Genomic DNA, 15725 nt, shown 5'->3' with positions numbered 1-15725 from the left:
ATATTTCCAGTGTTTATGAGACTTACCGCATCTCAGAGGGTAAATATCCCTTTTCCCTCCTGTAATCAGTAATCCAGGTGCAGAGCATGCTTGGAAGGGATTCAGTGGACAGTATTGGCACAGTCCACAGTTTGCTGTCTGTCACTGCCAGCACCCAATGGGCTGCAGCTGTTCGCTCGGCCCGCCCCCATGGGGGCGTGGCTTGCCAGGATGACAGGCCAGCCCTGCCCTAGCCCAGCACACGTTGTATTAGAGGGAAATACAGAACTTGGACTGTTGCTGCAAGTCAGGAAGGTGCTGATTCACCTGGATTCCTGGATCCCTGCTATCAGGCAGTGCTGTGCAGCCTCCATCCCTCTGGCCTGCTCCTGCCAGCTGCTGGATACCCAGGGAGCTCAGCTATGGGTAAGTGAGAGGGGGGATCCCAGCCCCAGAGAGCTGTCACTTCCCTGGCATGCCCTGTCTCAGCTATGTGCTGGATCCTGTCCCTACAAGCCAGCATCAGGCAGGTTCAGGATCATTAGCAGAGGCAAGCATCACAGTGACTGCAGGCTTCATTAGGAATGCTCGTGATTAGTGTGGGTGTATATGGCTGAGTGTAGCACAACTTACTGAATGCAGATAACAGTTGGCTTGTGAGTGACACTGCACACCCCATTGACTATCATCTGCCTGTCTTCTGCAGGAGAGCAGGAAGTCTGGAGTGCGGATACAGTAGCTGCAGGACAGTCACGTTAAAGCGGCAGTACAACACTAACCAGAGACTTGCTTTCACTAAGACAGCTGGTAGAATGGGGGTCAGAGCAGGGACGAGGTCTTCCAGCACCCAAGGCTGAGACACCAAAGTGCGCCCCTCCATCCCTGTCCCCCCAGCCATCACACACTGATTGCTATTAGACTAAGAGGCGCCACAGGGCCAACAACCTCCCCAACACCTTAATATCTAGTTATCTGGCTTGCAGTCACTGCCATGTATCCCCTTTTCTCATTTCTTTCTGCTTCAAACACAATTAGGAATGACAGCTGAATGAATTCTGCGCCCCCTCCTACACTGCGCCCTGAGGCTGGAGCCTCTCCAGCCTATGCCTCGGCCCGGCCCTGATGGGGGTGATGAGGAGGGCAGTAGTAACCCATAGCAACCAATCAACTGGCAGTTTGCACTGCTTGGGGGAGTTAGAAAAGTGAAAGCTGGCTTGTGGTTGGCTCTTGTAAGTGGCTGCAGTGTGCTTTGCTAAATACAGACCCCGTATTACAGGTTCAGATAAGGAACGTTAAATTCTCTAATCTCTATAATGTTCAGCAATTCTCAGTAATGACGTTATTTTAATGCAATTCAAAAACACTTATGAGAAGGCTAATCCTGTTCTTCATAATAAATAGAAATTCAGTAACGGCTGTGTGAATGCTGATGATTGCAAAAAAATTGAGATACATAGACTTTTTTTAATAAAGGAATTGTATTATCTCTAATAAAGTTTATTCCAGGGAAAATAATCTGTGAACACTACAGTGAGCACTTTCTACATAATAAAGGTGTATTCCAGCGATGGGGGTGTGATCATTCCATGTATAATAAGGATAATTAGGAGATCATAAAATATAATTCCGAGATCGTTTTTTGGGGGTGATCATTTTGAGTAAAATAACATATAATTCGGATACAGGTTTTTTATTTATTTATTTATTTTGGTGGGAAAGGGAGGAGGGGAAGAGTTACGATATGTATAAGTAAATATAATACTAAGACAGTTATGGTAGTGGGCTTGATCACACTGTATATAATAAAGTGTATAAGTATAATAGTGACACAGTTATGGAGACTAATCAGACTGTGTATAATAAAGTATGGGGGTGAACGGAGGGGGTGGGGGGCTGATTACTCTGTATATAATTACCCTATGCATAATAATACTGAGCGAGTTATGGGGGCTGATCACCCTGTGTATAATAATACTGAGACAGTTGAGGTGGTGGGGGTGATTCATTTGTGTATTATACTGCTAAGACAGTTATGGGAAGCCGATCACTCTGTATATAATAAGCTATAATACTGTAACAGTTATGGGAAGCCGATCACTCTGTATATAATAAGCTATAACACAGAGACAGTTATGGGAGGCTGATCACTCTGTATATAATAAGCTATAATACTGTAACAGTTATGGGAAGCCGATCACTCTGTATATAATAAGCTATAACACTGAGACAGTTGCGGGGGAGGGGGGGGGGGCTGATCACTCTGTATATAATAAGCTATAATACTGTGACAGTTATGTGGGGGTTGATCACTCTGTATATAATAATCTATAATACTGTATCAGTTATGGGGGGCTGATGATCACTCTGTGTATATAAGTTACGGGGTGTGATCACTGAATGGCCTGAGCAGATAAACAGGATCTTCTTTCCGCCCACAGAACCTGCCTTCGGGGAAGTGAACCAGCTAGGAGGGGTGTTTGTGAATGGAAGGCCTCTGCCCAATGCCATCCGGCTGAGGATTGTGGAGTTGGCCCAGCTGGGGATCCGGCCCTGTGACATCAGCAGGCAGCTGAGAGTGTCCCATGGATGTGTCAGTAAGATCCTGGCTCGCTACAATGAAACTGGATCCATCCTTCCTGGAGCCATTGGTGGCAGCAAGCCCCGGGTCACCACCCCGACTGTGGTGAAACACATCAGGACCTACAAACAGAGGGACCCTGGCATCTTCGCCTGGGAGATCCGGGACCGGCTGCTGGCAGATGGGGTGTGCGACAAATACAACGTGCCCTCAGTGAGCTCTATCAGCAGGATCCTGCGCAATAAGATCGGGAATCTGTCCCAGCAGAGCCACTATGACAATCATAAACAGCATCATCATGCCACAGCCTCTGCCCTCCAGTACAATCATATTTACTCCTACCCTGCAGGAGGCAAGGTGCCCACCCCCCCTGGAATGCACTCCATACCTGGCACTATGCATCTGCCCAGGACATGGCCCTCCTCACACTCTGTCACCGACATCCTGGGGATCAGGTCCATCACAGACCAAGGTAAGCTCCTCGTCATCCTTGTACCCAATCACTATGCCAGCCACATCCCCGGGCACAAGGCTGAGTGTGATCTGGCTGCATACAAATGAACATTGCTGCTGCTATTATTATTATTATTAATAAGCATTTACATCTAGTGCCATCATGCTGTCTCTCACCAGTAAAACACATGGAAACGGAGCAAGACAGAGTCGCAATAAATGTATACAAATTATTCTAAGTGTGAGGGGGAAAAAAATTATATATATATATATATATATATATATATATATATATATATATATATATATATATATATATATACACACGCACACAAATATAATATAACAAAATCCCTGAACATACAAATCCATGCACATATGTATGTTCCTTTAAAACTCCAGACGTCGTGCACTGGTGGGTGACATCAACATTTCTTGCCCTAATTTATCATTGTTAACATTTAACCTTAAAAATGGCCTAAATTGTTGACATTAAAAATGGCCTAAAGTGACTTGTGGTTTAGCAGCTTGCACGATTATGTGCTGTCAGCCATTGACATGCTAGAAGTATTTAACAGTAATACAGAACTAGTGTTGTGCCATACCACAGTATTAGTTAATATGGATCAACGTATCATACACAGCACACTGAAAATACACAGTATATAGGTCAGAAAGAAGTTACTGGGTGTGGATATATCTATCATCTATCTATCTATCTATCTATCTATCTATCTATCTATCTATCTGCTATAGTTATGTTATACTATAGTTAGGAGCAGAGAGAGATAGCAGGTCATATGAAGTTTTGCATACATCCCCCCAGTCCCTGCTCAGGTAATATTGGTCTGTACTAATAAGGAGTCTCCCTCCCCGAGCTGCAGTCTGGCTGGGAGTTGTGTGGCAGCTGGCACAGCACACAGTGCCATGCAGGCTGCAGAGACCAGGCTGAGGGCACATCACGTCTAATAGCCATAAAGGGGAAGATATGCCAGTCCTCCCGGCGTGTCTAAACGGAGAAAAAGCATTTCACTTTTACTGAAAACAGGGATTTGTCATCAGCATAATGCCTGCTGGAAATACAGGGAAAGTTTCACTCCTTGAGTTTGTGCAATCAGACTAAATTTACCCAGACGGGAAGTTCAAATGTCAGATAATTGGTTTCATTCTTAGGCACAAAGTACAACCTCTGGGCATACTCAGCACAGGAGGAGAGCTCGGCTGTTCCACCTAGAGACTCATTTTCTGCTTATTTTTTTCCTTCCTAATCCAGGCAGCGGATAGGAGAGGATAGGAGCCCTTTTCTATCAGGGACAAGAAGCCCCCACACAGCACTAATGCTAAGCTCAGCCTAGCTAAACCTCCTCTGCTTCCCAACAAGAAGGCCCTTTACATTAGGCAGCGCCTATTAATTGCATAATTAGAGAAAGTCCTGTTTACTCTGCCCTATATAAAGGCTCAGCCTGCTGGAGAAATGCACAGATTACCGCTTCCTGCAGTCATGCTGAAAAAAAGGCCCTCACATTGGAGAATTAGATTACAAATTGGGAATGTTTGTAGATCCCTCTAATGGTTTCCTCTTTTATTAACACCACATTGGCAGCCAGGCCTCCGAGGGCACTGTCTGGAGCTGTTCCTCTGTGTCTCAGCTATTTGGGGGAGAGATTCCTGTGCTGGGGAGACTGACTGGCCGGGGCTGCTGCTGCTGCTGCTCTATATATAACACCATTAGGAGCGTTCCCCCTTCCTACATTTTTGTAACTAAATTGCCAATTTATCGTCAGGGTTGTCGGCTGTGACACAGGACAGGAGAAAGTGCGAACGGGTTATAAAAATGTAGAGAGGCTGCAGGAGGGGGGTGAGGGGCGTCCAAAGTATCAAACGACACACAGACATATCACTAACGTTTTATCCAGATACAACAGCGAATATTCCTATACGAGGAACCTACCAGTCTGTCACATTTCGCCTAACTTTTCACCTAGGAGATAATTTTCCATTTTCTATTTAAAATAGTTTTTCAGTATTTAAAAAAAGTACTAAAAAGTAGGTGAAAAGTATTGTCAAAATTATTATGAGTATTTTCTTGCTTGCTGGTGGAATAAAGGAATTCTACTGATAAGATGTGAAAATATCACCTTGGGGGACAAATAGTTAATTGAACAACGCCGGTATATCACTATGTTCCCCCTTAGATTTCCAGAAATCATATACATGTAAAAGCATAAAAAAAACCTACACACACACACACACACACACACACACACATATATATATATATATATATATATATATATATATATATATATATATATATACGTTTTTAATTAAAAGATCTTTTACGCTGCGTTATGTAACTCCCTTTGATGAAATTTAACATCATGGTTGCTATGGGCAACAGCCTCCTTTTTCGCCGTTTCCTTTTTATAAATTATTTATATATACTTTTTTTCTTGACTTTCAATTTTGCACAAATAGGCATGTTAAAAAGCGTCTAATTAGCTGTGTGTTTACTGAACTTACATTATATAATCATAATCAAGTTTCTATAATGCTATTGATCATATTATATACAGCGATATAATATAATAATAATAACAATAATATTAATTAGAATTAACCTCAATACCTAGGAGAAAATAAATAAATCCCCCTAGAAAAAATACAGAAAGGCAAATAGCCATGCAGAGAGCTGTGTGTGGGTAGTTGGGGGCCCTCCTGCACCCCTAACCAGCAGCAGCCTATCTGTGGGTGTCACAATGCTTTCCAGGCAGACATTTCCAGGTTAGAGTCTTCCTCTTTTAAGCCCCAGTTTTTCAGCGAAGTGGAAACACAGATTTTTCAGCTCTGCCCGCATTGCAAGAATAACTCTGTAGAGTCCCTTTTTTTCACCCTGACTGTAAAATAAACATTTCTGACAAATTCTGGAATGCTAAGTATTTTCCATATTTGTAATCCGTTCCTCAAACACACAGACAGCAGCAGCAGCAGATCGCTGGGGCTCACAGGGGCTGATTCACCAAGGCCGGAGCAGAGAGGACTGGTGCAAAAGTGGGGCAGTTACCCAGGCAACCAGAATCTTTTATCATCAGCAGCATCATTAGTATTATCGATACTGTAGGTTGATTGGTTGTTCTGGGAAACTTCACTGTCACTTGTCTAGATAAATCATCCACTGTGCATAAGGATTGACATGAGTTGTGGATATGTGCAGTCAGTATGAGTGCTGTGTGATAGATAGATAGATAGATAGATAGATAGATAGATAGATAGATAGATAGAATGCATGTGTGTGTAATGCAATATATACATACAAAAACAACAACAAACACATGAAATCCTCACATTGTATCATTTGGAAAGCCAAGATACACACCGGCCATAGCTCAGAGCGCAGTTTTTTGTTTTAAATCTGGTTCCAGAGGGGCTGCACTTGTATCAGAGGTAACTGCTGAGCTATTTATTAACTGATCCACGTGCAGCAGCCCATGGCAACCGATGCTCTATAATCCCTACCACCCAGTCTAGAAAAGTTGTAACCGGACTGGTTGCCGAATAGGACTGTCCTTTTCACAGTTGGTAGCCCTTATAGATATATTTATGCCTCCTATGCAGATAACTGGTGTAAAAAGTAACTGGAGGGGTGAGAAGGCTTTCACTGTTTGCTACAGACACTGGCCCTTATTCAGTTAAAATTTCTCCTGAGTTTCCTCCCAGTAGATACATTTTCACCTTATCTAAAAAATAACCTTTCAGTACTAAACAGTACTATACAGTAGGTAAAAATATTATTAAACTTATTTTAAATACTGTCTTGCTCGGTGGGAGCTTTTATTGTGTTTAACTGTATTTTACTGATACGTTTCAAAAATGACTCCTTGTAGAAAATGCAAGAGAAAAATACGCAGGATATTCCCAATTGCATCTCCTTACTGTATAAAAAGGATACGTAAAATACCTACAACATACAAATACTAAATAACCCAACATGGCACTGTCTAAAATACTGCAATATAAAGTTAAGACGATAAATATTCACAGTATCCTCTCCTCTTAAACCAACAATTTTGAACCCATGTTGGGGAAAAAAACATACATTTTGTTTTTATAATATAATATGAATACGATATACATGATATAAAAACTGTAATGATGATTGATAGATAGATAGATAGATAGATAGATAGATAGATAGATAGATAAAGCATATTCTTTAGTTGCATCACTATTATGGCTTTGTTCATCTGCTTGTTCAATATGGTTACATTGCGATTATTCAGATACAAACGCTATAAATATCGCCTGTAACGCCTTTATAAGCGGTGCAATGCCAGGGACGATGCCTACACATGGCAAGTCACATTGCACACTTTATTTCTGGATAATTTTACCTGACACATTAATAATAGTGAGGAGATATTTGTCAGCGACACATGAATCTCATAAGCCGCAGGGCTGACTGGGAGGTCACATTAGCACACTGGACAGCAAAACGTGCAGATTATATACACAGCGACATATATAGCATTCTGGACTTTCAGGAACTGAGGAAAGGTAAATTGTAAAGAAAGACAAATAGGAGGCTGTAACCTGTCCTGAGAGCTTGTCATCTATGTATCTGGTCTGTTAATCAAGGAAAGGAATAATATCTAATTACCATCTCACTCTAGAGACAGCAGGAAACGGTTATAGGGTATTTCACTGTAATAGTTGTTGCTATATGCAGGTGCTATCTGTTTAACCGGTGTTATTTTTATATGCTATAAATAACTGCATGTCTTACTGCTATATTTAGTGAGAAGTGTGCTATTGAATGTTTGTGCTATAGTCCCAGCAGTACAGGTGTAGCCAGTCATACTGGAAAAGCATACATGTGTATTGATTATTATTATTATTAATAATATTTGTGTTATTATTATTATTACCACATTATTCAGGGAGTCTGTGTCTGCTTTGTACTTCTCTTATAGACTACAATATAATGCATTGTCCCTTCTGTACAGGCTTCTACTCTGCCTATACACTGTAGTAAAATGTGATTGTGTTGGTAATCTGCACCCTGTTCCCCCCAGTCAGTGACACCTCACCCTACCACAGTCCCAAAATGGAAGAATGGAGCAGTCTAAGTAGGAACAGTTTCCAGTCTACTCAGCACATGATCAATGGGCTGGAGAAAGGCTCTCTGGACCAGGAAGTCAAGTACAGCCAGGTAAGATGGGGGTGAGGGGGGTTGGGGGAGGTGGAGGGAGATAGGAACTACTGTGAGATAAGGGGCCTCAGCAAGTACCTCAGATACAAGTGCTTGAACCTAGAATGTATTGCTTGAATGCTGGGAGCCACTTTACCAAATTCCTAGTTGATGGAAATAGTGAAGCTGTGTTCCTGGCATATGTATAACATGTTCCTGGCATAGGTATAACATGGTGAGTGAGAAACTAGTATTTGTTTTATCAGACTACAGAAAGTTCCAAAAGCAGAGGAAAGGGTGAGCTTGTATCCCCTAATGTCAATCAGATGTCATCTTTCTTTCTTCAGAAAGATAAATTGGAAGGGAACTGTTATGAGTAACAGTTACATAAGCTCCAGTATTCTTTGTTCCAGTATTATGTCCTCACCACCAGGTGTCTAACAGATCTAGTGAGGGGAGGGCAGAGTAACCGGTAACAGCAACTGCTACTTTAATAGGGACAAAAATTGCGTTGTAATGCTACGTTACGACTTTAACGTCGCATTACAACGCAACGTCCCACTGTGAATATGTGAGGCAGGGAACACACTTGTCTTTCAGTTTTCTGCGCACGTTTTCCTGCATACTTTTTCTGAACACCAAGTGTGTTTCTACGCAGGAAAATGCGCGCGTTTTTTCACAGCAGATGATGTAATTGATAGAGAAAACTGACAAAATGTGCAGAATCAGGATGCAGAATGTCAGTTTTTTTTCTGCGCGTGAACAACATATTAAGGGTGGACTAGCCCATTGATTAACATGAGTTCTCAGGTTTTTTTTTGCAGAAAACGCGCACGAAAACAGTCAAGTGTGTTCCCTGCCTCAAGGCAGACCCTGCTCGTCCTTCTTTGTAATAAGCTCACACAGACTCAGTGCCATGGTATGAATCAGATATACACAGTTAAAGGTGGCCAAACTTTTCTCGACTCAGCAGCTGATCGACCATCCGATTTGATAATTATTATCAAATCACATTAAAAATCAGTGTCCCCAAGAGCATGCCCAATGGACTATATGACCAATATTGGACCAAAAGTGGTCACATGTATTGATCAAATATGTTGGAAAATCTGGGGCTGACGTGCTTTATCGTGCACGGCAGTAGTGGGGAGTGATAATCGCAAATGACAAACGTGAAACCTCCGGCCGCCTCTCCCCAAATGTTAAATGGACTCCCGGTGCCCGTTCATTATTACTTTACCTGTGTCACGCCTTCCCTGGTGTCCGTCACTGTGTCCACACTCTTCTTCCTAATTGGGGCTCCACGTGGTCACTGGCGTATTGCACGTGGGGCGCGTGTGACATCACGCAATACTTCAGCAACCACGTGGGGTACCTATGAGGAAGAAGAGTGCGGACACTTGGGGGATGCACAGGTAAAGTATTGTGCATGGGCACGGAGGGTCCATCCAATATTTGGTGGGGCGTGGCCAGGGGTGGCGAGGCAACGGGATAGCGTCACAAGGCCAATTGCCGAAAGATTTCATGCTGAAACCATTTGGGAATCGCCCTGCGGTGTATGCCAGCCAACAGATCTCTCTCCAATCAGTTTTGTTTAGAGACAAGAGATCCATCTCTTGGTCGATTGCATGCCAAAATCGTGTGATGTATGGTGATGTATGGCCACTTTTACACAGTTCAAAAAGTATTCAATTCCTTTGCAGCAGATAAAATGTCAAGGTTAAAAAGTTGAAGGGTGATAAATGACAAATGCGCCTGTATCAAATATCCAACCATTGACACTTTGTGGAATGTCCTATTTGTCAAACCAAAGGTATTTGAATGCGACATGCAGCAATGGTATTTAGGTTCTTCTGTATTCACTGTGAAATAGCTGGATTCTTGTTGTGTTGTATTTTGTATTTCAGTCTCACAGTAAATTGTTAGCAGTCAGTGTGTTTGCTGTTTGCATTGTTGCAGTGCATTCTAGTGTATTATTCCAAGACAGTTTTGGCCAGTTTCCTTAACTGCAATTACAGTTTGATAACAATGTAGTTTTGTATAAATAAGATTTGTCAGAGGCAGTGATAATACAGGTACCTATTGGCTTATTTACAGAATAGATAAACGATCCACCAAACTTGCGCTAGATTTAAAAAAAAAAAATATTTTCTGCTATTAGGTGGCAAAATATTCCAGCATCACCTGGGTCATATCAGAATTTTGTAGGGTTTTTGCATGGTTAGTATATCAGTAATTCTGCTACTGTATTCTGTGAGGACAGGATATTTTTCTTTAAAGAGGAACTGTCACGAAAATCTTAAAATTTAAAACATACAAATAAGAAGTACATTTCTCCCAGAGTAAAATGAGCCATACATTACTTTTCTCCTATGTTGCTGTCACTTACAATAGGTAGTAGAAATCTGACATTACCGACAGGTTTTGGGCTAGTCCATCTCTCCATACGGGATTCCCAGAATGGCCTTTATTCTTTATAAAGACATTCCCTGAAAAATCTTTATACAAAGATTCTGGCCAGCCTGCCTGCTCGCTGCACACTATTTAGGCAGTTGGACGAAGCAACTGACAATCACCAAGTGCTTTTGAAAATAAAGAAAACCCTGAGAACCCCCCTATGAGAAGATGGGCTAGTTCAAAATCTGTCAGTAATGACAGATTTCTACTTCCTATTGTAAGTTACAGCAACATAGGAGAAAAGTAATGGCTCATTTTACTCTGGGAGAAATGTACTTCTTATTTGTATGTGTTTTAAATTTTAAGATTTTCGCGACAGTTCCTCTTTAGGAAATGTAACTGTCATAAATTTGACACAGGAAAATATATGCTGTTGGTACATACGTGCTACTGCTACTCACTAACTACCACACTCCCCCCCCATATGTTCAGATCTTTTTAGCTGTATCAGCCAGTTCAGACCATACATTAAATGCCAGTCAGTATAGCCTGTATCACATACATATTATTATCATTATAATGAAAGTGGTATTTTCTTCCAACTTGCTGCCATTTCACATACTATATAAGATTTGGACTGGTGGATACCACAACAAGCTCCATTTATCTGTGTAGGCCCTGGGACATACCACGCTAATCATTTTATTTCATTTTTTTGCATAGTGAGATGGTAAACTATGTATTATTGATGAAGCAATACAATAAAGTCAATTTGCTTCAAGGCACAATTATGCAAAACATAATGCACTAAAATATACTGTGCCAGATTAATCCTACACAAACGTCCTTGCTGTGGAACGGAACATGTAACATGAATTTCAGCTGTTTAATACAACCAAGAATGGCCAAGGATGCAAATTCTTACCACCTTGTAGTAGTGGTTTGATTTATTATTAATGTTTTTATTTATTTATATTTATTTATATTTTATATAGTAATATTTCAGTATTAAAGGGAACCTGAATGAGAGGACTATGGAGGCTGTCATATTTAGTTATTTTTAAACAAAGCAAGTTGCCTGTCTGCCCTCCTAATCCTGTCTCTCAGGCTAGGTTTGCAGGAATGCAGTGGATTGGGAAAATGGCACTGCGTGCTATCTACACATTGCGTCGCGTACAGTAAAGTACAGTGAAGCATACATCCAATGAAAAGTATGCTTCATTGTCACTGTTAGCATGAGCGTTTTGCGGTAATACACTGCATGCAGTGTGTTGGGATACTGCACACCATTATACTGCAACGCACACGCTGCATTGTGAACATCACTATAGGTGATACATTGCTGTATGGCAAGCAGTGTTACAAAGCAGCCATTATGCTGCAAATCAACTTAACACTGTGAATGTAGCCAGCGGATCCTTTCATACTGTGCAGGTTGCATCGCAACACTGCTGAAAAATTGCACCACGCGTTAGACATACAGTGTGACTATACAGTGAAGGTCAGTAGTACAGTACAATGAAATTCTTTTTCACTATCACTGTAAACGCACTTTATCCGATTTATGCACAGCACGCCTTATGCCACTGCATTGGAACTCCGCTGCACTTGCTGTGAAAACACCATAGGAATATCATCGTATCACGTTGCCATGCGATGATATTGTCTGTTGCGAAGATGGTTTCACACTTGGGTGTTGCATGGTGTTACTTATAATTTTGCATATAACCCAACCCAGCACATTTGTGTTGGCATATGATGTAATGCAGGCAAAGAAGCTACTGACCAATGTGCACCTTGATTTACTAATATTGTGCGCATCAGCTTTTGCGATTCTTGCAACGCAGTGCATGCTCTGTGTTTTAACAATTACATCGCATACCAGCTGATGCGGTGTGAACTGTTCATAGACTTTGAATCACACCATGTCACAGTGTGCTAAACAGTGTTTGTAACAAAGCAATGTGTCAGTATGAAAGTTCACACATGACTGCTGCATAATCTCCCTGTGAGCACGGTATATCCACTAGTTATGGAATAAGTGGTGTGTATATTTACATTTGGTGCCAGCTTCTTTTGCCGTCCTTTCACTTTAAAAATGTACATTTGCAAATTCCTGATTTGAACAGTGAAGTTGAGCAGCCATATAAATGTATGGCATAAAAATGTTTTAACTTGAGCAATGTGGAATGTTTAGTATTATAGATCCCATGTCTACAATCTGCCCTGTACCAGTTATGACACAGTCTTAGAATGTGTGGGAACTGCAATCTATGAACCATTGACCGTTTTTTTTTACTTATTCCCTGCTCTCAGAAGCTGTTTTTTGCCATGCAAGAGTTTTATGGCTGTAATTAGTTATCAGTGATAGTTACTCTGGTATACCTAGTATTGGCCCTAATAGACCCTAATTTGCATACCTGAATGTTCAACCCCTTCAGTGGTGAAAAAGGAAAAATAAACACAGTCTAGTTAGTTAGATGCAGGAATGGCACTGTGAATACACATGATTATGTCTCATGTCCATTCAGGTACCCTTAAAGCTACATGTACATGTATCTTTTCCCATCTGGTTCGGTCACTTTAATCAGACCTGATGGAACCTGGTCTATATTAGTGTTATTGAAATGGCTATGGCTATTATTATCATTAAAGAAAAAAAATGATTCACCTATTATGCATCTAAACTTCTCATCTTCCCATGATCTTTTGTCTTCCTAATCTGCTGTCTTTGGCTGCACTGGGCTGTACTATTTCCAACCATTAGACTTGGAGAAATGGCGTTTCCCCTGCAGCACAGTGCTGTGACCATTTATATGAAAACGTCTTCCTTTTAAAATCACTGTGAAATTATTTATGTTTATGTTAGGAAGTCGCTAAGAAGATATGACCATAAATAAATGCAATAAAAGTCCATGACTAATTATAATTATATTATGCCTTTATGCTGTGCTAGTAGTTTTTTTTTACATATAGTAAATATGGCACATTGTAAATGAGGTTGATTTTCTTAAAAAAAAAGTTTCCACTTGGTTCAACAAGGTTTTATTTACCCTAGTCTTCCAATCACCTGCAAGAGAGATTTTTTTAGGGCTGGAACCCACTACAGACAATTTATGATTGCTGCAAATCGCTTGCGATTTAGCAAATTGTAGAAGTGATGCGATTCCCAGAGTGATCACGATTTGGCTACCGAAGCCACTGTTGTGGTAGCTCTGGGTTCGCTCCCCAAATGCTGCAAGAAACGCTTTGTAATCGCTCCATGATTGCACCCTGCTACTGGGACCACCCTCATAGGGATCCACAGAATTACCTCTTTGCCAATCATCAACGATCGGCATAGGCGTACTTAGTGGATCCCAACAGCCTTACAAGTTCACCTGTGCATATCTAAGTGCTTGATGCGAGTTCAGGTTTATTTGACTGACAAGAGAAAAATAGACTCCTTTAGGGCTTGTTCACACCTAGGGCGTTTTTGTCCTTTTTTCAAGTGCCGGCGATTTTGAAAATTGCCCTAAAAGCTTGTGCAATGATTCCCTATTAGAGTGTTCTCATCTGAGCAGTTAATTTCCGATCCGCTCAGCAAAGCGCTGCATGGACCATTTTCTGTATGAAAGCGTTTACTTCCTGACTTGCATCAGGAGGTGAAAAAAGCCGAATCGCTCTGCAAAAGCGATTAGAAAAGCGCTTTAAAAAAAGCAGCTCCCACCCAAGCACCGGGAGGGGGAAAAAAATTGCCCATAAAATCGAAAATCGCTGCCATCAGCAATTTTGATTTTAGATGTGAACAAAGCCTTACAGAATAACCTCTACAATGGGCTCTATTACGTAATAAATAAGAATCATAAGTCACTGAGGAATGCACGCTCATCTATAAACATACCTTCAAATGTAGGAATTGGTGCTTTCTATTCACATTATGCTGAGCAACAATAAATCCTCCTCTTTTAGGAAACGAGCATGAAACTACCATGGGACTAGCATGAAAGTACCTTCCTTTGAGTTAATTTAGCATTCTCATGCAATCTACACTGCACGTAGTTCGTGGGCACCGAGACAAAGTCAGATGGTGGAGTAACGCAAGAAAATTAGTAGTGAATACATGAAGTACCACCTAGGCCCTCTCTGCTCCAGGGAGCAGCTGCTATGGTTTTTCCTATGGCCCTGAGAGAGGCATGCAGTACCATGAAAGTATGCCTCACTTCCAATGTACCATAAATGCGCGCGCCATCCTGTACCGCAAGTGTTTCCACTGCGTTATTACGACAGTCCCCATCGACATCACATTGCACCGCACATTGCTCAATGTGATAGCCCCATTACATTTGCATCACAATGCACTGGTTTTGTCCATTGCAACGCGCCACACATGGACAATGTGCGAAAGGACCTAAATGAGTAATTTCAATTAAGTGAAGAATAGCAGAACCTTATTTACTAACATGCACTGTGGTGGGCTGAGGATTGCTGAAGAACATAAGTGGTCACAAAGTTATTGGGCAGATTCTTCTCGTATTTTATCCTGAATCTGGAGGGTACCACCGCAGACTTGTGGCATTATTTCCCATTGTCTCCTGCTGAGCCAGTGGTGAGGGTGGCAACCCAGATCCTGAAGCAGCTGATCCAGCAATATTATGACCATGACCTTACCATGCATCCAAGTAATTTGTAAGGCGGCCAATAGACTTTCATTCTGTGGCATAGCAATAGGGGGCGCAGAGGTAGAGACTGCACCAGGGCCCCTGGGCTATAGGGGCCCTCTTGCAACCGCATTATTAGCTCTTTATTGGTCCTGTGCTGGTAATAATCACTTCTGTAGAGGCCTTGAATAGTAGTAATCCTTAACAAACTGTTCCCCATCCCCTTCTTGCACTTTGTGGATGAGTGTTTGATGTCAGCAGGTGTCCGGTGAGGGTAGCAATAAAAGGTGACATTATTTTCCAGTCAAATATATAAACTATTTGAGAAAAATCGTCTTATTCCTATTAAAAGATATTTGACATCTGTTTTGAAAATAGCCACATGCCACGGGCTGGGGGCAGCATATTCATTCCAATTATCAGTTATTTAGTTGGAAGGGTCTGAACCAAATAACAGCAGCGCTGGATTGGACTTTGATGGCTGTTGGAG

The 15725-nt window shown here is 41.5% G+C and overlaps 1 protein-coding gene across 1 annotated transcript in view; it reads left to right on the top strand.

Annotated features, from left to right (window-relative positions):
• The first annotated feature begins 266 nt into the window (after nucleotides 1-266).
• Nucleotides 267-15725, top strand: part of PAX9 (paired box 9) — a 64073-nt gene continuing 48614 nt past the window's right edge. Inside the window, exons 1-3 of the mRNA XM_068251902.1 lie at nucleotides 267-405; nucleotides 2418-3029; nucleotides 8083-8219. Coding sequence (XP_068108003.1) covers nucleotides 402-405; nucleotides 2418-3029; nucleotides 8083-8219 — 753 coding nt within the window. The 5' untranslated portion in view covers nucleotides 267-401. The remainder of the gene's footprint in view (nucleotides 406-2417; nucleotides 3030-8082; nucleotides 8220-15725) is intronic.

Source organism: Hyperolius riggenbachi, chromosome 9 (genome assembly GCF_040937935.1).
Source record: "Hyperolius riggenbachi isolate aHypRig1 chromosome 9, aHypRig1.pri, whole genome shotgun sequence".
NCBI classification, from domain to species: Eukaryota; Metazoa; Chordata; class Amphibia; order Anura; family Hyperoliidae; genus Hyperolius; species Hyperolius riggenbachi.
This window is presented reverse-complemented; position numbering and strand designations above follow the sequence as displayed.